Source organism: Serinus canaria, chromosome 4 (assembly GCF_022539315.1).
Source record: "Serinus canaria isolate serCan28SL12 chromosome 4, serCan2020, whole genome shotgun sequence".
Lineage (NCBI taxonomy): Eukaryota > Metazoa > Chordata > Aves > Passeriformes > Fringillidae > Serinus > Serinus canaria.
In genome coordinates, this window is record NC_066317.1 from 60,314,687 (window position 1) to 60,339,530 (window position 24,844).

Genomic DNA, 24,844 nt, shown 5'->3' on the forward strand with positions numbered 1-24,844 from the left:
ATATTTGTGCATCTGCTTTTCTATAAGATAAAATATAATACATTTAATAACCATAAAATTGGTATCCAATCAAATGTGCATTGAAATTTTATTTTAATTTTAGCCTTCACCATTCTATTCCATGTAACTTGATTTCTTAGCTTTTCTTCCAAGCATGAAGACAGAAGGTTATACTTTGTTTCCAGCAGCAGTCTTGAGTGGCTTTATTCATATGTTTGGAACATGTATGTATAGAAGTGTATAGATCTCTGTAAGCACAAAACTCTAACCTATGCCCATAGTGGTGATAAAAATTCAGTTTCTGCTTCAGTAAACCTGTACATGAGATGCAGTCCATGTCTGCATCTTGCATGTGTAATTATGCATGCAACTTCTTAAAAATTAAGTCATTCATTATGGTTACTCTGTCACTGACAAAATGGTCATTCATCTTAATGTTTCAAGAGCCTGCTTGGCAGTATGTCCATTAGTATAATAGAGTTAGCAAGTTTATGATTACAGAAACTCTTCAATCCCCAGGTCGTTGGGAGAGCTGATAAATTGTAGATAATGCAGGCAACACTGAAAGCATGAGCACCTGAGCCTTTCTGGGCTGATTTCCACTGCTGGAAGCTTATCTGTCCTTTGGAGAACGGCCATTTGCTTAGTTTTGGGGTTTGGAGGTTTTTGTTATTAAAAAAGTGCAGAAAAATAACATTTCCATGCCATAGTCCATAATCAAACTGAGAAAAAGGCTAGAATTCTCTCGGATTCTCTTTTTACCTAGAGGATTTTATTAAAAGGATTAAGATAACCAACATTTTCGAAGTGTCTTTTTTTTTCACTGAAAAACTTTCCTATGCTATAAATCAGCAATCTCCAAGACTTGTATTTGCATCATTTTCTAAGCAAAGTAATTTGGCTCAAACATCACACAGAGATATTTCTACACTGCTGAGAGAACCTTGTAATATTTTGGATTTGAATCATACTATACATTCAAGATGCAAATATTCTTCTTTTTTAATATGTAGGGTACTGAATTCAATGCTGAAGTTCCTCATATTAAAATATTCATAATAGTGTTATGATTGAGTCCTTACAGCCAGGTATCTTAGTTGCCTCTCTGTATTGCTGCTGTGTATCAGGATAATAGACTGCAGATTTCTTTTTCCAGTGATTTTTCAGTCTGTTTATGAATATTTTGAAGCATTTTGCATGCTATGCAGTCCAATTGTTTTCTTCTGAACTAGTCATTATACAAATCCAATGTGAAGTTCACTATCTGCAAGGTTTTTAATTGATGCTATTTCTCAGCTTGGGTGGTGTCAGATATGTTACTGAGTGTGGTCTTTGAAGAAAACTATATTACAACATAATTAGAAATTAATAAGAGAAACAAAAAGTGTACAAATGCCCAGTGACTTGGTGGAGGGTGTGCCAAAATTATACTTTTTGTGACTTTTTCTAGTAAAAGCTTGTATTCAATGGTGAAGTCTCCTAGCAGATCTCACTGGAAAGAGGTTGGGTGTCCTTCGTATTGTACCGTGAGTCTGAGGGGTTGTCCTGTCTATTGCCAATTCCTTTTTCCCTTACTACTAAAAAATGGTGTTAAAATTAAGGATGATCTCAGTTGATTGCAGATTGATCTCAAGCCCTGTGAAGAGCCTGTCAAATGATGAGTTTTTCTTTGGAATTTTGGTGGAAAAAATGTGGCTTAAAAGTTTTTAATTTGTTTCAGATACAGCCTTCAGGCAAACATCATGCTTCTCTTCCATCCTCCTAATACCTGCTGAGATGGAACCTTATTTTTATTTCTTCTGTGGTTCTTTTTCTGCCACCTTGATTAAAATTATGAAGTAGCAGTGAATTCTTTCAGAATGTATCTGCACAATGTTTGGTAGTAATCATGTAATCTGCCTGATTCCAGAGGCTGATTACAAAAGCAGGTGCTCTGACTGATTACATCAAACAGCTTCCCTTCTGCAAATAACTGTCATTAAGGAGCAAATTGTGCAAATTGTGCTCCATGCTAGTTTAATTCCAAAGTCATTCCATTAAAATTAATGGAACATTTTTGGATTTCAACCAAAAATGCAAGGAAGCAATAAGTTGTTTAGTGAACAGTTCAGATGGAGAACTGACAGCCATACATATTTGTGATCTTGTATTTTTTTTCCTCCAGCTGTTGTCCTAAAGCCAGAGAGAATGTTTTGGTTGCAAAGAGTTCATTTTCTGAGACACAGACTAAAGAGAGGAGCTGTGTAAAGTGGGAATTTTATTTGTTTGCTTTAAAGAGTGGGTATTTCAATTCTGGTATAAACAAAGTATTTCACTTTGTTGATGTAATTGATGGCACTGAAAAATTGCTTGAAAATTGGCTTCAGGCAAAAAATACAGCCCATGGACCTGTGAGTACTTTGTGAGCCAAATGTATTTGCCACCACTGCCTCTGCAATTCCTAATGTGGTTAATGCTCTTCCTTGACAGCTGATGACCTTTCTTTAGCTGAAATAGGATTCCATTAATGCAGAAATAAATGGAGGCTACTTGGATATTAATGGTGTCCCAATATCTTCTGTTAAAACCTGAAGTATTCATACACCACCCTCCCCCCTCCAAGGTGGATTTGTTTGACATGATGTTGAGTAGGATGGGGTTAGAATGACTCCCCACAGTCCCTCTTGATCTTTGGACTGTTCTGCTTTTTGACTTAAACTACATTTTACAGCAAAAGGGGACATGCAGTGAACTCTATAAAGGAAATAAAGTTGCCCCATTTTGAAGGTTTAGATCACTGTAGATTTATGTATTGCAAGTATAGGCAGCATAATATTAAAGAGGTAATTAAATCTGGGGGAAATCCAGCAACCCAGCAAAATTATGCCAGTGTGAAAGTGATGCTAGAAATTTACATTAGTATCACATGCAGTTTCAACAGTGTTGCTCCCATGAGAGACTGTTGTAGTGGCCTTTTCTAGACTTAAAAGGTATGAAACTGTGAGGCTTTTATGGTCAGGAAAAATACAGCAATTGCTCTGCCTTTTTATGGTAATTGACTGCTTAAAATTTTTTGGTGTCAGTAGTTTAATGTATAACTGATTCAGCTGTTTACATGTGTGTTGCGGGCTGCCTTTTAGATCAATTCCTCCAACAAATGAAAGCCTCATAATATCTGTATTTGAGCACTATCAGGTGCTCAGAGTTAATACTAAGACACGCAGCAAAACTTTCCATAATTTTTTATAGGGTTTTATTGTCTTTTTTTATGTCACAGATGAAATAAAAGGTTTTTCAGTTACCTGGCCTTCTGAAGCATGCCCTGCATTTGAACAGGAGCACAGCTTAATGCTATCACATCCCCAGTTCACTGCACTGAGGCCAACACTGTCATGCTTTGAGCACAGCTGAGTGTCTTCTGTTTTCTGATCTGTAAGTTCACAACCTGCTGTACAAGTGGTGGCTTATCAAAACTTGATTAAGAGGTAGAAGCTGGAGAGGAAGGATAGGAATCTCAAGTGTTACAGCTTTTGAACTCCCCTGAAACCCCTGGTGGCAAATATCTGATAGCAGAGGGTTGCTATCACAAAGCCTTGGACAGGTCCCTAAAGGTCAGTGGTGCACATCTGTGTCAGCTGTGTATCTGTAGTGATACCTGCCTCAATTAAACTTATCTCTGAAGTTTCACAGGTACACACCACCTTCACAAAGCTCACTAAGCTAGAATGTGCCATGCACAGAGCTCAGTAAAAAGCTGACTGTCTTGCATTATGCTGTGTTGGAAAGTTACTGATGGAGGATCTGTAAAGGTGGGGCTGTGAAGAGAAAAACACTTTAATAAATCTGCTTGACTCTAATGAATGTTGATTGACTGTGTAACTTTTAGGTAGGTTTGAGTTGGAGTAAATGTCAAATATAATTCAGTTCACACAGCAGTGTTGAAAGGACTGTTACTTTCCTTGGAGAAAACCTGACAGCCCAACTTTCTTAAAGGGCTTTTCTGTCTTGCTCATTCTTTCTCTCTTCTTAATGAAGCCTTTCACAGTTGACACTTCCCTAACAAAAGGTAACACAGGTCGTTCTATTAAACAGAATATTCTTCCATCAGCAACATCCCAGCTGTAATCTGAGATCAGAAACTGTTACTTCTTTTTTATCTGATAGAAAGGATGAGTTGTTACTCACAGGATTAGTATGGTGTTCTGAGGTAATGTCTCTGTGCTACAGGTGCTTGGTATTAATGACACACATTGAGAACAGGCATATAGCTGCCATAAAATGTATACATGTAGGAAACTAAGAAATGTGTATTCTTATATTGAGTATCAAGTTTATGTATTAAGTTTTTGAGTGAAACAGAAAATGCACTGCCTTAATACCCGGTTCTGCAACAGACTTCACAGTTATGGAATGATTTTGGGAACAGATTTGGGGGATGGTAGGCAAGGACAGAAAGGATCAAAATTGCTTAGTGCTAAGATTAAGACCAGATTTTTAAGGGCTTAGAGTAACAAGTTTTGACATAATTGGAAAATTCATGGTGTCACAAAAGGAATTGCTTTATTCCCGGTGTTTTTCCATGTCTTTGTTTACATACTGTAGTAAGAGGTTTCTTTAAAGCTGATCTTTGTTTTTCTCCATCAGTTCACAAAATGGAGAGTAATGGTAATATTTTTCCTTTGTCCTTCAGTCTGTTTGCTTTTTTACAGTAGAACTTATAGAATCTCTTTGCTTCTCTGTGTTCACATTTCTGAGCTGCTGTGGCTTGTAAAGAGCTATAGAAGTATTCAGAAATCCTTCAGATACGGCTCTGGTACTTTAGCCTTCTGGGACAGGATCACAGAATCACAGAATGGGTCAGGTTGGAAGGGACCACACTGGGCAAACCTCCCTGCTCAAGCAGGGCCATCCCAGAGAACATGGAACAGGTTTGTGCCCAGACAGTTCTTAAATATCTCCTGTGAGGGAGACTCCACATACTCTCTGGACAGTTCCAGTGTTTCCTCATCCAAACATTAAAGAAGTTCTTCCCATTATTCAGGTGGAATTTCTTGTGCACCAGTTTCTCCCCACTGCCTCTTGACCTAGTGGTTGGCACCACCGAGCAGAGTCTGGCTCCATTCTCTTGACTCCTTCCCTTCAAATACTTATATACAGGATCAAACTGCTTTTAATTGTGGCTATTTCTGAGCAGACAGCTGATTCAGTTGTGTTGGATCAAGGCACCTGAAATGTTTGATAATCAAAGTTAGAAGGAGCAGGACTGTCAGGTTTGTACCTAACAGGCAAGGACCAAGCCAAGTGGGATTGAAAAAAGATGAGTATCCCTCCAGGGGAAATCAAGACTGGTGCAAGAGCAGGGAGAAAAAGGAAGAGCAGCAGCAGAAAGTTGTAGGAACTGCAGATTGCTTTTGACAAGGAAGAGGTTTTGATTCAGGAAGCAATGTCATGTCAATAATTCAGTTGTGTTGGATCAAGGCACCTGAAGTGCTGCTCCTTGTTGAATGCTGGGATATGTGTTAATTCAACACTGTAATGAGGATAAAGAAATAAATGTGTCTGGATAGCAGGGAGCTGAGTTGAATTACTAAGAGCCACTATTGAAATGGAAAATGGTTTGTCCCTGTAAAATGCAGCAAGTTCTGCTGTAAATGTAATTTGATAATCAAGACTGAGAGTAAAGAGATGATGAACAAGGAATAAAGTACCTGTATTGTTCTCATTTAAGACTGACTGTATCTATAATAATTACTGAAAGCAAGGCAAATGGAGGTCCAGTTTGGTCAAAATGGAGTTGTTTATGTATAGAGTATGAATTGGGAAGAAAAATTTTGTCTTTTACTGACATGGTCTTTTTTATGCATCTCTCAAGGTGATAAAAATAATTTTGGTAGCCCAGTAAGATACATTTTCACATTTTCCAATAATTCCTTAATTGCAGCTGTTTGTGACTGAGGAGTAGCTAGTGATGTGGTGTGAGCAATGCTTGTATTCCAGTGATTATTCAGAAGGTGGCATGACTTTTGAGACTTCCTGCAGTTTTTGTCTGCATGGATTGTACAAATGCCACATTTTAATGGCTTTTTAATATTTTTCAAGCAGCCAAACACTGTTCTTCAAAGGTTCTTAAAATTACTCTAGTAAATACATTTGCTCTGTAAATAGAAAGAAAATAATTTAAATCTTAGGATTATTTGACATATTTATCTGCAGTGGTATATATTTACTCTTGTATAGGAACACACTAGAACTGCTTTGATGCAAGAGTCATACTTGATTTTCATACATTTTATCTATTTGTATTTTTACAAGATTAAAGTTTCAGGTTGGAAATCTATGTTACATACATATTGTTTTCCAAACTGCTATTCAGAATTTAAAGGATAGTGGGAAGAAAATATATTCTAATCGTTCAGTAATAGTTGTAAATTCTGTATTTATTAATTTATTTATTTATTTCCACTGGGGCTCTGTGAGTATTGCAGTTCTGCTTTCCTTTTACTCCCTAACTCAATGAGGAAGGCTGTCCTTGCAGAATACAAACCTTTCTTGGGGTTTGGTCTAAGGGAATGCTAACAACTGCCAGCAACCTCCAGGCCTTCTCTGCCATCTGTCCCAGGCACTCATGGCCTTGTATTCTGCAGACTACACAACTGTGTTTATTTTCATAAAACATCAGATCCAGACTGTACACAAATGTTTCCTTGAAAAATATTTTTAAGAATCTTTCTGTGATCAGACTGTATCTAGTCTGTGTTCCATTAATTCCAATAAACTGACCCAGAACTCAGCATCCAGAAGCACTGGTAACTCTCAATGCAGATGGAGTGACCTTAACTTTTGATTCCTTTCACTGAGCTGTTCAAGTACAGTCCATTCATATGTTGTATAGAATGGTGAGTGTTGTGATCCAGGTCTTTCTTCAGAGTGGTGAGAATCTGATCAGTGGTAATTACTAGAGCTAGAAATAGGTATATTGGCAAACTTTCAGGTCAGAACAGGTAGGGTGGGGGAAATGCAGTGCTAGTACAAGGGTTAACTTCTCACACTGAACCGAGTGCTTCTTGATAATATGAAAGTCGCAGAGTGCTGGTGTGCTATGGAGGATAAACCAGCTCAAAGGTCTGAATTCTCACACCTCTGAAAAACAAGATGCTCATCACAAATTGTTTTAGTTCAACAGATGGTCATGGCAGACCTGATTTTGCAGCCTTGCCTTACATAAGGAATGATTAGTTATTTCTCTAAAATCCCTCCTTTGTTAAAGAGAAGGACTGTATAGACCTCCCACACTGTTTTTTTGAAAGGTCAAAATACATCTGGACTTCATTGTTTTAGCCACAATTTTTACACTGGGAAATGTGATTAAAAGAGATATTATAGCAAGAAATTTCATTTCTGAGGGTAAAGATTTGCATCTGTTAGACTGAGCTTCAGCAGGTTTAACAGTCTTCATATTTGGTTCTGTCATTTCCACAGGGAACTATGAGGTTGAATGAGTAGAAGATTCACTTATTTATGGCAAATCTGCTTTTGAGACTCCTTTGAACAGTACGGATGTTTATTTTTCTTCACAATAGTTTTGGTCTTCTTGTTCAGTGGTTACTATTTTGATGTAGACTATGCACATTGGAACAAAATTTTTGCATTAAATGGTCAAAATGCCAGCAGAGAAAATAAGAAAAATCCCAGAGAAGATGAAACCTGTGTTCTTATTTTTTTGAGAAATATAAGTAGGGATATTCTGGAGTATTTATAGCAAAGGACAGTTCAATATTAAGGCATATTTTTATTCCATCACATTGGAATCCTGTGTGCATTGCAATCCTGCAATGCACATAAGCATTTACCTACATTATGTTGATGGATATTATAAAGCACAGAGAGGTGAGGGAAACACTCCCCCAAGTCTTAGACTGAATAGCTGAGAGGATATCAAATACAGCCTGGCTCTCTAATGCCTTGTTTTGCTGCCTGTCCATCACAGCACATCTTTGTTGGGCTTCGAGAATCATACCCAGGTGAATCTTCTTTAAGCTTGATAAAGCAGTTTATCATAATATTCTGGTCTATGACCAGGCAGGGCTCTTTACTTACTGCTCCTTTTCTAAAGTGTAGCCTTCAGCAGAGAGGTTGCAGAGTCTCATCTCAACATACAGTAGAGTTGGCATAGATTTAGGGTCTTGTGCTGAGAGGGAAGGCTTTGTAAGAATGTAATTTTATTACAAATCTGCTATTGAGGAAAAGCTGTGTGGTGTTTGCTGCTGTGATGTGTTTGCAGAGTGCAGTGTGCTTTGGGAAACAGTTATTGTACCTTGTCAGCTTCCATTATGTTACACCATCCACAACAAATTGGTTTTTACTATAACTACATTGCAAGAAGTACCCTGAAACTTTTGAAGGTGTTTTTTTCCCCTTATATTTAGCATAGTGAGTATGGATTAACAAAGGTCACAGTTGGATGTTTTGATTAAAAATAGTGGAGGATTTGGGAATAGATTAAAATAAATCTTAAATAATTCCTAAATTCTGAAGGCAAGTGTAGGCGGAATATTGACATGGAGCCAAACCATTTTTCATGGGAAGTTATAATATCACAGGATCACCCATTGCTGTCGAGCTACATGATGGGAACTACAGACAATCAATGCTTCCCTGGGAGGCCCAGATATGCTAAAGATACAGGGCAGCAAGAAATCACTTTAACTGCAACTTTTGATGGAGATGCATATTTAAATTACCTATAACCTACACTGCTCCTTCTCCTTCTCCTTCAGTAATAGTTTGTCAACTTTCGGTTTCACATGAATAATGGAGAGAAATCAAAAGATGTACCTGGGGGTTGGAGGAGCAAAATATATAAATTCCCAGCCTGAGCAGGGGAAATCTTGGACACTAGTGACAATACAAACTTGAAATTGTGATTGTGATCTGGATCTCATGAATGTTTCCCAAGCTCTGCAGACATGTAAAGACTGTTCATTTTACTGGTAGAAACCAGAGATAACCAAATTCTGGGTCATAAGTTATAGTATGAATGTGGGGCTAGCCTGCAGAATTTAGCTTTTGCCTGTTTCTGAAAAGTGTCTCAGTATAAGACAGCCTTTTTTTTTTTTTCAGTAGGAAGTTACTTTATTCTAGAACAAGTCTTAGTAGGAAACCAAATCTGCCCTACCTTGAACCTTGTGGTCCCAGTTCCCTGCAAAGTTTCTTTCTGCAGTAGATGTAGGTTGCATGATCTGTAAGAATCTATGGCCTAAATCTGAATTCACAAATTGAATTCTCAAAACTGAAAGACTGAATATATGCACTCACTGTAAATTTGAATGTGAATAAGAAAAAAGTAAACAATTGTTTTGAACTAGAAAAACATTGGCATCATGCTGTAGCTGCCCTACCTGGTTGGATTTCTGTAGAATCCTGTGCCCTGCTCAGCAGAGGGACCTGACAGCCCCTCAGTGTCACTGAGAGAGAGACAAGGGAACCAGATGAACACATCTTAGCTGAGGTTTGACAGGTTGGGTATTTTGGTATTGAGAGTTTGCAAGAATTTAGCATTCTGCAGAAATTATATAGGCCACTCCAAAAACATAACTTCAGCTTCTTGTTTCATCCTGTTTCAACTAGTTGTTGTCAATCTGACATTTCTCTGTCACAGCATGTTTTCCAGGGGAGCAGTTCAGCTTCTCAATTGCTTGCAGTGATTATTGTCTGTTAGCGTGGTGCCACTTCAGGTTCTTGGGGCATGAACCTGTGTTGTTCTCTTTTGCTTTCTCCTTGTCTGCAGCTACTCTAACAGCCCAGATCACAGTGAGCCTTTCATTAATACCCACAGCCAGGGCTGTTTGTAAAGTCCTTTGTAGCTCGGGGATACTGAAAACCCTTCCTAGTGATAAACCTTGGAAAAGATGCTCAGAATAGGAGGCTAAGCAGACCCAGGCTTCTCTGTAGGCATAGATTTAAATTCTCTAAAAATTGTGGGAAGCATAAACCATGCTGCAGCTGGGAATTTCTGATGCTGAGCAGTTTGCAAATCACACCACTAGTACAGTGAATGAAATTAGTGGAGCTGCTTTCTGAATATGACAGAGGAAGTGATAGTGTGTAGCTTATTTGAATTAATTTGCCATAAATAATTATTGTTTCTTTAAAAATCACCAAGTTCTCATTTGGGGTTAAATAAAAATGCTTCAAAAAACACTCAGCTGCTTTTAGCTCTGGGTGTGACCAGTCTGGTTTTTGCAGCTGGATTTGTTTACTTTTATCATTATTGCACCTACAGGCAAAGGTATGATTGAGCTCGGCACTGTCCAGATGGCAAACAGGGAGAGAGTCTTGCCCTGGGCAACTGGTAATCAGGCTGCCAGAAAAATGGATGTGCTGAAGCCCTTTGAAAACCTAGCTGGGACTACAGGCATGCTGAGCACATTTTAGATGGTGGGGTCTTCTTGCTGCTTTGTTTATGAATGCTAGCCTTGGTGTTATTTCTTCATGCCAAATCACCACCGGGATTTATGCACTTAAAACTCAAGAAATTTTTGTTAATTTTCCTGAAACATTTTTATTAGGATCCTTTGTGTAAAAATACAATATATTGTTTAGTTATCCAAGGCAAATTATTTCACAGATCATGAAGGTCTGTTTGGAGGCAATTTGGGAAAACTAGCCATCCCCCTGGGCAATCTTGCTTCTTGAATGAGGCTTATCTTTTCTCTTGGTTTTTGGGAGAGGTTGGTTGGGTGGGATTTTGGTTTTTTGTTTTCATTTTGGGGGAGGGAGGCAGGTTGAGGGTTTTTTTGTGTTTTTTTTTTTTTTTAATATGCCATCTTTGATACCTTTTGAGTTCTATAAGCCCTTTTATTTTCAGTAACAATAAATAGCTTATAGTCTATTTTTCTACAAACTTTTTCTTGTCCACTTATTAATTCTCTCAAAGAAATGCCTAGGAACAAGATGATGAAGTGAAATAGATTTGAGTATGAGACACTGTCAGGCAAGAGAATAAATAAGTTTTTTTCCCTCCTTTTTTTCTCTTGCATGTCATTGAACTGTTTAACTTGCAATAAGTTATCAAGAGCTGTTAGTAAATTAGTATGCCCCCTGGGACAGGCTGTTGATTATTTTGTGATTTCTGTTTACTTTTCTGGAATGGACTGCAGTCTCTCAGATGAGTGCTTCTTTCAGGAAACTCACTTGAAGAAATGACAAAAGGCCATTTTTTCTGGATAGAGATTGTACTGGGAGTTTTTAATTAACTTTTAATTATGTGAAAGAGGCTCTTTATATATCCCAGTGTTTCATTTTTTATGTCTCATCCTTTATGGCTTGCTCACGCTGGCCTCCACCCAGTTAGTTGTGTTGTATTATGGTGATTTGATGGTGCTTACAAGTTTTTAGGAGCATTATCTCAAATGCAATCAATAAAAAAGTCTGTAAGTATTCTTACATTTTTTAGCAATGTCAAGCTGTTGTCCTAGGCTGCAGTGGCTTAAAGTATAAGAGATGGCAAGGATTTTATACAAATAAGAAAGTTATTTACAGGGCTAATACCAACAGGAAAAAAACCCAACAATCACAACAAAAAAGTCTCAAACAAAACAACAAAAAATGCAACCCAAAACGCCCAAGAAAAGCCACCAAAACCATTTTTTTTTAATGACATTAGGCAAATTAAGTTCTTGCTGGGCTTTGGCCCTTTCAGTTTTCTCCCTTCTTAACCTCGTGATGATCTTCTTCCAAATGCCATAAATGCTTCTCCAAGAACAGCAAACTTAATAATTTTGTGATCACAGCAGTCTCCCTGCTCCTAAACAGGAGGTCCAGCAGGGCATGTTCCCTAGCTGGGTCCCTCTCAGCTGTGTTGGGAAGTTATCACAGGCAGACACCCATCCTTTAGCACCACTCTAAGGACACTTATTTTTATTCCCATCTTGTTGGTATTGATGGGAAATGTAGGGAAACTGTGATAAATGTAAAGTCTCATAAGACATTCGTGTTACAGCCTCAAGAACCACTGCAAAAATCTTGTAAGGGCAAAAGCAGCGCTAAGGCTGATGTTTTGTTTGGATTCTGCTTTAAATGGCATCAGTCCCAGGGTCTGCAAAATGGTCACTTAGCAGAGTTCTATCTGACTGGGATCAGAATTGTAACTTCAAGACTAACCTTGGTCTCATGTTTTTAGAGCTCTCTGTAGTTGCTTGTCTAAGAAAGGAAAAGAAAAATATTGCCTGAATTTTCTTTTTCCATATTGGTTACAATTTTTAGCTGAATCTCTAGAAATGTTCTTGGCAGGAGAGAAAGCTCCTGAAATCTTCCTATGCTGTCTCTAAACACACTTGTAGGAGCCAAGCTCCTCAACTTTCCATTTCCAGTAAAATACTATGTTAAAACCAAACACAATACCAAGCAAACAAATGCCTGTTTTAATTACAAGCTTTTAAGGAGGATTAAATGTTAGTAAAAGGAGAAAAGGCTATTTGTAGAAATGTTTGTTCATTCATTTATTAAAGTCTGTATTCACTTTCAAACTTCTCATTAAAATGTGGTAGAAAAGAGTCAAAATAGCATTCTTAGGAACAAAGGTAGAAACAGTAACACCTGCCCCTAAATTTTTCCAATGTAGCAAATGAGCAAGAGCATGTTATTTCTATTTCTGAGCTGGTGTGGGTGATGTGCAGCCTTTTCTCTCTCATATGTGTGAGAATATGTACAGAATTGCCTAAGGTTTAGTAATAATAGCATTCACCTGGGATGAGGCCAGGACTTGTTCCTGCAACCACACATATGAGTGCTCTAAAAACTAATGAACAAAGACAGTATCTCTGCCCCAACAAATATTTTCTAACCATGTGCATAAGGTGGAGCATCTCCAGAGGGAGCTGTTCTCTCCCCCCAAGTCCCTCATGGGCCCTAGGAATCATACTTGTAAATTTTATGTAAGTTTTCAGCAATACATTTCAGCTATGGAAAAAAAGTATGCTTTTCAATAGAAAAAATATTTAAAACATCCTCTTCCAAAAGTACCAGTCAACACCACTCCCAAGTACACCCAGAGAAAACTAGGACAGCAGCTACCAGGTATGTGTATTTACTGAAATCCTACCTCAATATCAAATGGGTATTTTATAACTCTAAAAAATCTAAGCCCCAGTGGAGAAAGGTTTATTATCTGCAGTGCTGCTACAATCAGGCACAGCAGTACTGTATGCTTCTGAATATAAAAGCTCTATTCTTCAGTGAAGTCCTTTTTCTATTAATGAGATTCACCCTAATGGGACCAAAAATTACTTTAAAAGACATTTCTTTCTGCTTTTCAAGGGTTTTTTTCCAGTCCATTTGGACTGGATATCAAAGATAAGGGGAAATATTTCAATAGCAGAGCTTTTATAATTAAGCTTTGTAGCCTACATAATGGAGATATGGCCAAATTCAAGTGAAAAATAATTACTGTTTTTCCAGCATTTGCCTCTGCTGCTCTCCATTTTTTCTGTCTCCCATTTTTGCCTTGAAAGCCACATAATCTGTTGTGACTTAAGTATAAAAGACTTGCTCAGAGCAGCTCTTTCCCCCCGGGTTTCTGCTTTCCTTCCCGGTGTAGAAGAAGACCTGTTCAATCTTTAACTATACCCAGAGCTCCTTTCAGTGCCTACACTTTTCAAAAGGGATCAGGAGCTTCCTGAAGGATAAGGACTTCAACAGCTCATTTCCTAGTGCCAGATACCCCTTTAGGTATGGAAATGGGCAAAAGCAAAGAACATGTGAGACCTGTGATACACATCTGAAGCACTTTGTAGATGATGCTAAGACAGATATGATGTTTATTGTTTTCCAGTCTTCAGGAGCTCCCAGTCACTGAGCCTTTCAAAGCTCTCAGTGATGACAGTCAGCAGCTTCAGCAGCTTTGGAAGTAGCCCATCTGGTTGCTTGTGTTGTGTTTGCAAATATGTATATTCACACATACACACACACACACATATTTCTTACCTACAATTTTGGAAAATGCTACTTATTCTTCATAACTTCTGTCAGAGTCATCAATAACCTTGATCTCCATAAGAAATGCTCTGTAAAACTGGGAGAGAGAGGAATAGATGTGCTTGAAGTTGATGCCTCAGCTGGTGTTAGGAATGTCTTGGGTGCATTATGGGAAGGCCTTTGCCTGTGAAAACACCTGATGAGTATTTGGGATTGGAGGGGAAAAATTTTGCAAAGTGAGATTCCCAGAGCAATGTTTTGAGAGCTCATTTTTGTAGTCTTCCCAGAAAATTCTTATGTAGCCTTATTACAGAGATGAGATTCATAGTAAAGGACCAAAAGTCATACCTTTACTATTTTTAAGACAGAAAACTGTTTATCTATTACGGAAGATGCTGAAGTCCTGGTCAATCCTATAGGAGTGATCATTTTAGCCCCCACAACTGCCTTTTTTCCTTCATGTTTTCTCCCTGTCACTAATTACCATCCACGTAATTTCTCTTTGAGCTTAGTGCAGATTTTGCTGTTGACAAATTAATGGCTGGTGGCTAGGAACTGTTTGAGCTGTTTCTTCATTAATTTAGATCAAATCACATACTGCAGTCATTTGTTGTGCATCCATTATCCTGTTTGGAAAGCATTGTTTTATGTTTTTGCTCTGTAATGTATTGAGGCAGAAAATATTTGCAGTTTAGTTGGAGGTCTACAAAATAAGCTCTTGAATTAGATTAATCTGTGAATGCCTAAGCTAAAAAGGTCAGTGTGTGCCTGTTTTTTCCAGTAAATACTAATGTTTGTGGAAATATTGGTGGGAAAGAGTGAAACTTGCCCATTTCTGCTTTTAATACTATTCCTTTTTTTTTTTCTTTCCCTCTGAGACACAAAAAATGTTCTTGTTTCATGGGCAATATAAAACCAGGTTAGGGAACATTCCCCTGCTGTGACAAGAATTGGTGCTATGCCTTTCCCAGTGCTATTTCCCTCTCAAACTGCTGATTTAGAGCATACTGGAAAAGACCATCTGATTTAGATCTTGGTACACTGGAGTGCATTGATTTAAACCCAAACTTTTGAATATGTGAACAAACCAATACAGGGACCAGCCCTCAAAGCATCTCAACATTAAGTTCTGCCCACTTTGGATGTAGGAATCTACAAGGGGTACATCAAATGATCACTTTTGCTGAAGAATTAGCACTAGCTAGGCTGACACTGGACTTTGCAAGAAGATCAGAGGACTCTTCTGTTTTTACTGTGACCTTTGGCATATTCATGCCTTTCTCAGTATATTGCAGAAATTCCTAATGTGTGCCAGTGTGTTTGAATTCTCAGGCTGGCAGCATGAGGTACTGCTCTGAAATGTTTATGAAGACAGCATTTCTCAAGGAAATTTGCACTCTCATGGTAGTCAAGTGGCAATGATGTTTTGGTTCTAGCAGGTTACAGGTGCATGAGGTTTGTTCCTGTGGAGGAATTGGGATCAGCTTGTGTATCCTTACCCTCCTCTAAGAGCAGAGACTGATGAATTGAGTTGTAATTGGTGTCCCCTAGAGACTTGGCATCATCAGCCCCTTTGAGGTGTTTAGTTCAAAAGATCTGGCTGATTTAGGCAGATACAGGTTGCCAACAGGGCAGAATTGTAGCCTGTTCATCAACATCACTCAGAACATCCATAGCTGTTTCTCTTCATTATTATGATATGTAAGCACCCTTACACTTGATTTCACTATGGTGAATGCCCTAAAGGAAAGCCAACTAATTCAAAGCTATTTTCTTTTATGATCTGATTATATTATTTCAGGCTTGCTTAGGTGCAGTGAAAGCCAACTGGGTTCTGTCCAGTTACTCTGAACACATTTTTCTGGTAGGCTGCTAACTCTGATGTTCACTCCCTCTTCAGTATGTCTTATATATTACCAACTGCTCCAGTTGCTAACCAGCTTATTTTAAGATCCTGACCTCTAAATATTCATTCCACATCCTAAAGTGCCTAATATGTTGCTGATACTAGACAAAAAAATTGTACCTTCTGTTGTGATATTCCAAATGATTAATGAGCTGACCACAACCCAGGGGAGAAGAAACTGTGATACATGCTTTCCATTAGCTCCACCAGGATTGCTTCAGATGGGCTTTGATTGTGTCCTGAGATTATGTGATTAGTGTAGCAAATAATCCTCAGGAATCATGTTTAATATTCCCATTTTCCCCTCCCTTATGGTGGTTCTCCTAGAGACTAGCTGCTGTTTTGAAATGCTTCTGTGTAACAGCTTAAAAGGGACTCTTCAAGAGAAAGTAACAATTCTAGAGGAAGCTGTGAATTTTAACCTAAAAAGTAAAATACTGTTCTGGGGTGTATGTAAATTCCTTTCTATATGTATTTCACCCAATTCAGTTGGACACAGAAGCAGACTTATTAGCTCCACCTATAACTTAATATTTGTGAAGAGTGATTTTGTAATGTAATCTTCCAGGGAAAATCTACAAGATTAAGTTGCTATCTGGGAGACATTTTATTTTACTCTCTGCTTGGAATGACCTTGGGCTGATTTTTTAGGTATTGTTTTTCACCACTCTGAGAGTAAAGGGACTATATTTCACTCTCACTTAGACACTCTTGACTTATCAGGTCTCTCATACCATCCAAAATAAAAATCATAACCCTTTGCAGTCCACTTTGTGTGTTTTATGAATGCTGCCTGAGAAGCAACATCTCATTTACAAGTGGGACCAGAAGCTTTAGTAATCTTTCTCTCAGCCAAGTGTATCTAATAACACATGAATAACGTAAATTGTAAACCCAAGAAAAATAGATGAGTTAATTAGACTTAAAAATGTTGAGGGTGTGACTGCAGTGCTGTGAAGCTCTGTGAATATTGCCCTGAGATTGGCAGTACTGGCTCAAAGGCCACTTCCCATCAGAGCTGTGATGGTGTCACCACCCACAGAGGTTTCTGTGGTGGTGTCACCAGGAGATGCCCTGTGCTCAGCAGCCTTGTCTCCAGTTTAGCTAAGCACCTTCATCCAGGCTTTAGCACTGCATGTTCTTCATGGCTTTAAGGTGAAGGAGGGCAGATTTAGGTTGGAAGAAGTCCTTTACTGTGAGGGTGATGAGATGCTGGACACATGTTGTTCAGAGTAGTTGAACTGAAAGTGTTCTGTTAAATTATTTGACCTCAGTAAGGATGGCTTATATATTCACATAATATGTTCACATCACTAAGGGGTTTTTCCCTGGAGTGGGTCCAGCATTCTTTAGGGCTGTATCCCCCGTGTCCAGTGGGAGTTCAGCCTACTGGGGTGGCTGAGAAAGGATAGGTTCTTCCTGGCCATGCTTGGCTTCTCAGTGCATGTTTGCTGGGTGCTTAAATGAAGAGTCTCTGTATTGTTTTTCATTTCTTGCTCTGCCCAGTGGAGGTTTCTTCCTTCAGGGTCAGCATGGAGTGCTGAGGAGTGTCTTGATTTCTGACCTTATGGAGGATTATAGAATTAAAAAATAGTGTCTCGTCTCTCACCACTTACTGCAGAACTCTCCTAGAGCAAGTCAGATGCTGTGAGTGTAAAAATTTATTAATCATAGGCATTTTTACTTTTTAATTTTTTCCTTTTTAATACTAGGGAAATAGAAAGGAAAATAAAAGCTACAATTAAAATTAGGATCAGTTGCTGCAGTTGAAAGAGACAGCACAATTGTAATCTGTTAGAAAATTGCCTTGTTTTAGAGAAAGTGCTGATTAAGATCAAATTTGTCTTGAGTTTAAATTTTGATTGGACATAAACTGAGGGGAGGGGGGTTATATTTCAGACACAGTGCAAATGATGCATGTTAATATCCTCTGTTTATTGCCACTTGAAACTGCAGCATAGCTTTGAATTGCTGCCAAATCTACAGTTAAGACTCCCGAGTAATCACTATGATTATTCCAAATCTTCATGGAAAAAGTGAAAGAAAAAGTCTGATCTGCAAAGAACTGTAGCCTAAGCCATCAGAATCTTTTCATTCTTTGGGGCTCAGATTGTGATTCCACTCATAGTAGAATGGTTAGACAGGCATATTGGCCAATCAGTCTTGAAAGGGAGATTAAACAAATGGAGTTAATTATGTTATTTTCAGATTTGTTTGGTTTTTCTGTTAACTCCTGACTCACTGACTTTTCCTGTAATGAGGAAAAGGATGACTTTTTTTTTAGTTTTGGAATGGTTTAATTCCTATATTGGCATGGTGTGGTATTTTTCTTTTTTATTGGATTTTTTTCCCTTTCCCTTTGTTCATCTATAACAGGTACTATTTTTACTCTTTGTCTTTACAGTCCATAGGGCTGTTTATCTCCTTGAAATATTTTTTTTTTTTTTTTACTTTTGTGTTGCTACTGGCAGTTATAGACTTACATAAGACCTGAATGTATACATGTGTTATTGTGGTTTATTTAGCTGGATGGAGATTAAGTACTGATGTCTGAGACAAACAACATAATATAAAGCTACAATTTAAAAAAATACTAGAAGAATCTCACAGGAGTGACAAATTACATGGAAAATGTTTCTAAAGAGCTCAAGTTTATCTGTGCTTAAAATCTGTTCTTTTTTTTAAATACACAGTTATTCAAGGAAGAAGTTTTTTTTGAGGTAAAGCCATCACTGCTAGTTGGCTCTCTAGATAGTATGTCCCAGTTGCATCCCTTCATCAGTTGCTTGCAGGAGGGTTTTGCTACTTGTGCCACTTACAAAGTAAATAAAACTTCTTATGGAAAGCATCTAATGTGGGTACAGTATTTATTCTGGAGCATTTTCCTAAATAACTAGTGTTAGCCAGCAGGCAAGTCTGAGCACCCAGTGTGTTAGCTGTGGGAGGAAATCTGTATGTCTGACACATAATGATCAGTTTAAACTATTGAAATATAAATCACAACACTGAGTGAAATTCAAAAATGTTTATTTAAATGAATTATGATGTGCGTGAATAAAAGCATAGTTAGCAACCCTGCCATATATGCTTGCAAGTCTACAATCTTTAGGCTATTTTTTAAAATAGATTTAACTCCAAAAGAATCATAATATTTTTGAAAGACAGCATTAACAAATATCACAGTGTGTTTGTGTTACATTATAACAAGCATTTTTCTTATGATTTCAGTGCTGTTGAGTCCACATTGTGAAACTTAGCCATGCATATATTTAAGCCTCATTAACAGTGAAAACCACTCCCTATTTTATAAATCTCATTCCTTTATTATTTTGAAGCCATAATTTTGATATTTTTGGAAGTGTGAGATTCATAGGGTCAGAAAAAAAAAAGCAAGACAGTATTTCTGTAGTCCAGAGATTTCTGCTGTGTACAAGTGCAGTTCATGCCTTTTGTGGGGACCAGGTCCTTCTCTCTATGTTCTGGTCATGAACCAACAGGAATGAGCACTATGTACCTCACTCAGCAGGAAAATAGTTTGAATTTCTTTATTTCCAAGAGAAAACAGATATTTTAAGCCTAAGTCACAGACGGGAGTCTGGCAAGAAAGTACAGATGTCTGTGCTTGGCATGAGCACTTCTTCACTCCCCCTTGAGATGCAGGCACAGGGACAGGGCAGCACATGGCAGCCACATTCAATTTAAGGTTCATGCCATGCCTGCTGCAGAAAACCTAATAAATGAGTGTGTTACAAGAATCTCTCAATGCTGTATCTAGACCACCAGCAGCTACTGGTGGAGTGTAGATAGTAATGAATTAAACAGACACTGTTTGAAGGCACAAAAAGCCCAAGAGACAGAAAGCCATTGGATACAGTAGAAATAAGAGAAGGCATTTGGGAAGGTGTCATTTACAGAGGCTTTCCAATAAAAATGTCATTTTCTTTCTCTTGGGTAAATTATATCATTAAAAAATACCAGATTTAAACAATATAATGGGTTATTATTTTGCTCTTCTTACTGACCTAGTCACGCAGCTAATGGAATAGATTTGCCTTAATAGATGCTTTAGTGTGGGATTTCAGCATGCACCATGAACCCTGAAGTATCTGCAGTTGTCTCTCTTGTTCAACAGTGTACTCCAATAAGTGCCCTATTTGAGGTATATGAAAGCCCTCGAAATTAGTGCCACTGTGTATGTGCTTCAAGGAAAAGTGCACATGCTTAAGTTGCTTGTCAAATTGGAGCACCTATAAATGTTGAATTTATAGTTTTCCCCCCAAGACCAATTGCAGTAAAAGCTCAGCCCAGCTGTCCTATCTGTATAATTCATTAGAGGTTTCAAAATTTTAACTTCAGCTCTGCTCTAAAAAAGTGACTACATTAAAACTGTACTGTTTTTGTTAATCTCTCTCCTTCTCTGTATTCACATTATTATAATTCTGTTTGCATAACTCATTGCCATTTATCTCTGTAAGCAATTTACAGTCACTGTATCACAGTGATCAGTATTCTGTGGTGTTTTCTGCACCGTTAGCTGAATATTTTAAATACATTTTGAATTAAGGATTTTTTAAAATTGTTTTTGAGGTGTGAGCTAGAGAGAGCCCTGCTGGACTTTGAAAATCCAGTTTGTTTGCAGGCTATCAGTTGAGAAAGGCAGATTTTTGAATGGCAACTGGACTTTTTTGATCTGGAAAAACAATCAAAATGGATCCTCACATTGGCAGTTTTAGAACCATGATGTTATAGCAAAAGGTGAAGAAGTTGAAATAAGGGAAATTCTTACTAAATTACGTGGGGAGAATTTCTTGGTTGCTTTAAGCTTAACACAAAGATCACACAGCGAGACAGCTCAAGATATTATCTTGAGTCAAGGCTTTGTTTGGACCTGAGAAAGAAAATGCAGATAACTTGTTGGCATATTCTTCTGCATCAAAGTGAATTACCTTTTTATTCAAAATATATTAGGAAAAATAGAATGGTGAAACAATGGAGAGATGTTATAAAGAAGTTATTTCTCTCCAGTCATTCTTCTGCTATTGCAATGATTATTTTTACATTTAGTAGCCTGACTAGATATAGAGATGTATTTATATGGACATGTTAAAATAAGTCATTACTGGTAGTATTTTTCTTTTATTTTTTCATTAGTCTGGGGATTTTATCATGTGGCCTCATGAACCTTGTACAAGCACCAAAACCCAAGGCAGTCATTCTGAGCAGAGATGAGAAGCATAATCAGTTTGGTGTGGATTCCAAAGTCATAGAATGTAACATTGACAGGTTTGGTCAGGGAAGAATAATAAAATCTTGCAATCCTTAACTCTTAGGTGATTTGAGTTTCTTGTCTGCAGAATTTTGATATATAGGTAAGGTGTGTACAAAATCTGACATTAACACCAAAAAAAAAAAAAAATAAGGCTCTATTTTCTGTTACAGAGAAATCAGGCTTCTGAAAGTATGTTGTTGTTTTTGTCTTTTAGATAATTCTTGTAAGTTCTTCCCATAATGACCGTGACCAAAGCCTTTTCATAAGCACAGATGAAGGAGCCACTTTCCAGAAACAACCCATTGCTTTCTATGTGGAAACTCTCCTTTTTCACCCAAAAGAGGAAGATAAAGTACTTGCTTATACTAAGGAAGGCAAGGTAAGGCTTGAAGATACAGAATTTCTTTGAAATTTAGGAATTGCTCTATTAAATAATGTAATTTTGACATGCTGATTAGTGTTGGGTTTTATGAAATAACAATTGCCCAGAAGGGAATCATATAGTGGTTTTGAGATTTATTTAAATATTTATCTTATTGATGTCCAAATCTTTGTGGTTATGGTAGTTTCAATCCTGACATTTTCAGTTGATATTGATATTGGGAATATTTATCCTTCTGCATAATACAGTTTAATAATAATGAAACATGCTCCTCCCTGGAAAGTGACCATAAACAATTTATAGTACAGTAGCAAGTTAATGAAGTTGAAATATTGCCTCCAAAGGCTGTTCACAGGATGTAAAATAAACTCACAAAACAAACTGCACACTCATATAGCAAAATAGGATTTGTGGAATCAGTGATTCTGTACAAATGTACAATAATTATCTCCCTTATAGTGGCTTTATACCACTTTCAGATTCAGGAGCTGCTCATGTTTGTTAATTTTTACCCTCTTTCAGATTTCTTGTGGTTAAACTGTGAAGTCAATTTTCTGGGTGGGTTGGGCTAAAGCCTGATGAGTGTTCACACCATCTCTAAGTGTGTAGCTCATCTCTTTTTCACAGTGCCAAAACTGCAACTGCAAACTCACTGTCATTCCAGTCCTGGTAGCAGCCTTGACTCACCTCTACCATTACTCCAGTTTTAAACTTAAATTGGTAAACTCTTGTCCATTTTACCCTCATCATACCTCACAGAAACTGATTATTTAGGTGGTGAGATTAGTCAGAGAAGTTGCACATACTGCAGCCGAATACTGCAGTGATTCCAGTGATGTTTTACCATGTCACCCTTTTGGACATGTTTTTGAATATATAAGTTAACAGCTGATCCCAAACCAATTCATGTTTACAGCAATTTGCAAATAAGGCTAGAACCAGAATAAAAAACATAGCAAACCAAACTAAGTCACAAATTACACCAAATATTTTACTTTGCTTTGGTTTGAAATCCTAGCACAATTACAAATAATTTCAATGCATGTTATGCAAATAAAATACAGGGAAGCCTGAAGTAATGAAAAGCCTTTGTTCTGAAAATATATATTTTTTATTTGACTTTTGTTCCTGACAGTAGATATAATTATTGAATTTTTTATAGTTACAGAGTGGCAGAATCATGAAGTATAAGAGCCCAAAGTATGAAAATGTCCAGCCCACCACAAGTGGGTAGAAGTATTTGTCAGAACAGAGCAGGAGGAAGAAGTACAAAGTGACGCAGTTGGTTTGTTTTGATCAATTAAGCATGTTAGGAAGATTTTCAGGCATTTTATAATTGGATAAACTCCCAAAAGGATTGATGCTACTTTTGCCATGCTTAAAATGTGACTGGACAAAAAAAAAAAAAAAAAAAAAAAAGGAACTATAAAAATTATTCAGTAAGGAATAATGGAATAGTTCTGCAGGAATAGCTGGAAGGGTTAGATAATCTGATGGACTTTCTCAGGCTTTCAATGACACAAAAAAGTCAACCATAAAGACTTCCTTGACAAGTCCTACATCTTTACCTTGGCTGTGTAGGAATGAAGCATACCTTTCACTATAAGTGGGTCAGTAACCTGCTTATGTTTTGTATGAAATCTGATCTATTTGGTCTAGAAGGGAGAGAAAGATAAAGTGATGCTTGCAGAGGAGGAGTTGAAAATCAGAATTGCAATGTGACACAAGAAAAGGTCACTGTACTAAAATCAATGATCTTGAGAGATAGTGTTGATCTGAAATTGCCCTGAGGAGTCAGGACACTCTAGGTTTTTGAGTTAAGTAACTTTACCTTCTCTAAAAAAAAGGTAGTATCAGAATGTAATATGATCTAAAACTCTAAAATGGAGAAACCATTAGCTTCTGTTACTCATGTAATTTCTTACAAAGGCACTTTGTAAGAGACTGCAAGGAGACTGCAAGGAATGCAAGGAATCAGGTCCTTCATAAATAGCAGTCAGCAAGGCTTCTTTGTCTACTGGAGCATCTTGGCCTTTTTCATGATTTTGGATTCGATTTAGGGCTTATTTCATGTTGCAAAATATGTGTTGTTCTTTCATTCAGAACCCTAGATTCTGTTTAAATAAATCTCTAGCCTCTAGCTGACACCATAAATGAATGCAAATCCAGTCAATGTGGTTGGATTAACCCATTTAGCACCTCAAATCTATACACTCTTTTTCTGGCAACCCCTCAGTTATAATGAATAACAATCATCTATTTGCTGAGCCTACATAAATGCTTCTAGATTTTTTTTAAAAAAATGTCAAGAATGCAATAGATTTTAATTGTTCATTTGGAATAGGAAAGGATGAAATAATGGCAAAACAGAAAAATATTTTCAATATTTTTAAAAAGCTTTTCAACACAATTATTGCACAAGTGAGCATAAGCAAAATTATAAGACCTATTAGATCTGCTTGCTTCAGCCAGAGACTTTAGCTGTCTACTAAAATAACTGTTTTCACATCCTATCTAATCTCATTTAATAGTTTTATCATAAGTGCCTGTTGAAAAACAAAATAATATGGATCACTTGGGTTTTTTAATTGCAGAAAGTTCAATGTGTATGTAAGTTAATTACATGTTATTTTTATCTATTTCATATACTGTGTCAGTTAAAATTTCATTTGAATTTGAATATGCCTTGTTAGTCCTACTTCACTCTCCCTAACAGTAAGATTGCAGGGGCTTCTTGCCTCTGCAGGAAGCCAAACTGTACACTCATGAGCTCCCACACTTTGATCTTAAATGTGTGTGTGTGAGCAGTTAGTTTGGGTTTGGGGAAGTGGGGGTGGATTTGCTTTGGCCTTTGGCTTCTCTTGTACAGGTGCCACTGTTCAAAGAGCAAGAATCTTTCATTTTCTGAGATTCGTTGATGACAAAAATACAGCCCTTTGTTCATGTGCCAGTGTTGTCCCTTAGCCTAAACAGTTCTCTTCCCTCTTGCTGGGAACATCTGAATTCTTGGCTTTCTTTGCATCTTAGACAACAGGGTAAGGATAGTGCCTTAAATGATCATCTCTCCCAGGTTTAAGCAGTCCACTGAGGGAGGTTACTCAGCGAGCAGAGACTGTTCAGAAAAATGGTAAACCCAAGTGTCATCTTCTCTGCAATGCCTCTGGTCACAGGTGTTTGAAGAAGTAAGCAGCTCAGGTTCTTCACCCTGCTCAGTCCAGTCCTTTCACAGCCACATCCATCCCCCCAAGGAGGTTGCTCAGAGCAGGATGTTATAAAACACCCTGGCTGCAGCAAATCCTAAGCCACATAAAATTAATAGCAGAAATTTAGCAGG

General features: G+C 37.6%; 1 protein-coding gene across 1 annotated transcript in view; it reads left to right on the forward strand.

Moving 5' to 3' along the window:
* The window catches only part of SORCS2 (sortilin related VPS10 domain containing receptor 2), a 536,027-nt gene that overhangs the window by 401,116 nt on the left and 110,067 nt on the right, over positions 1-24,844 (forward strand). The window contains exon 4 of the mRNA XM_030239088.2: positions 21,343-21,507. Coding sequence (XP_030094948.1) covers positions 21,343-21,507 — 165 coding nt within the window. The remainder of the gene's footprint in view (positions 1-21,342; positions 21,508-24,844) is intronic.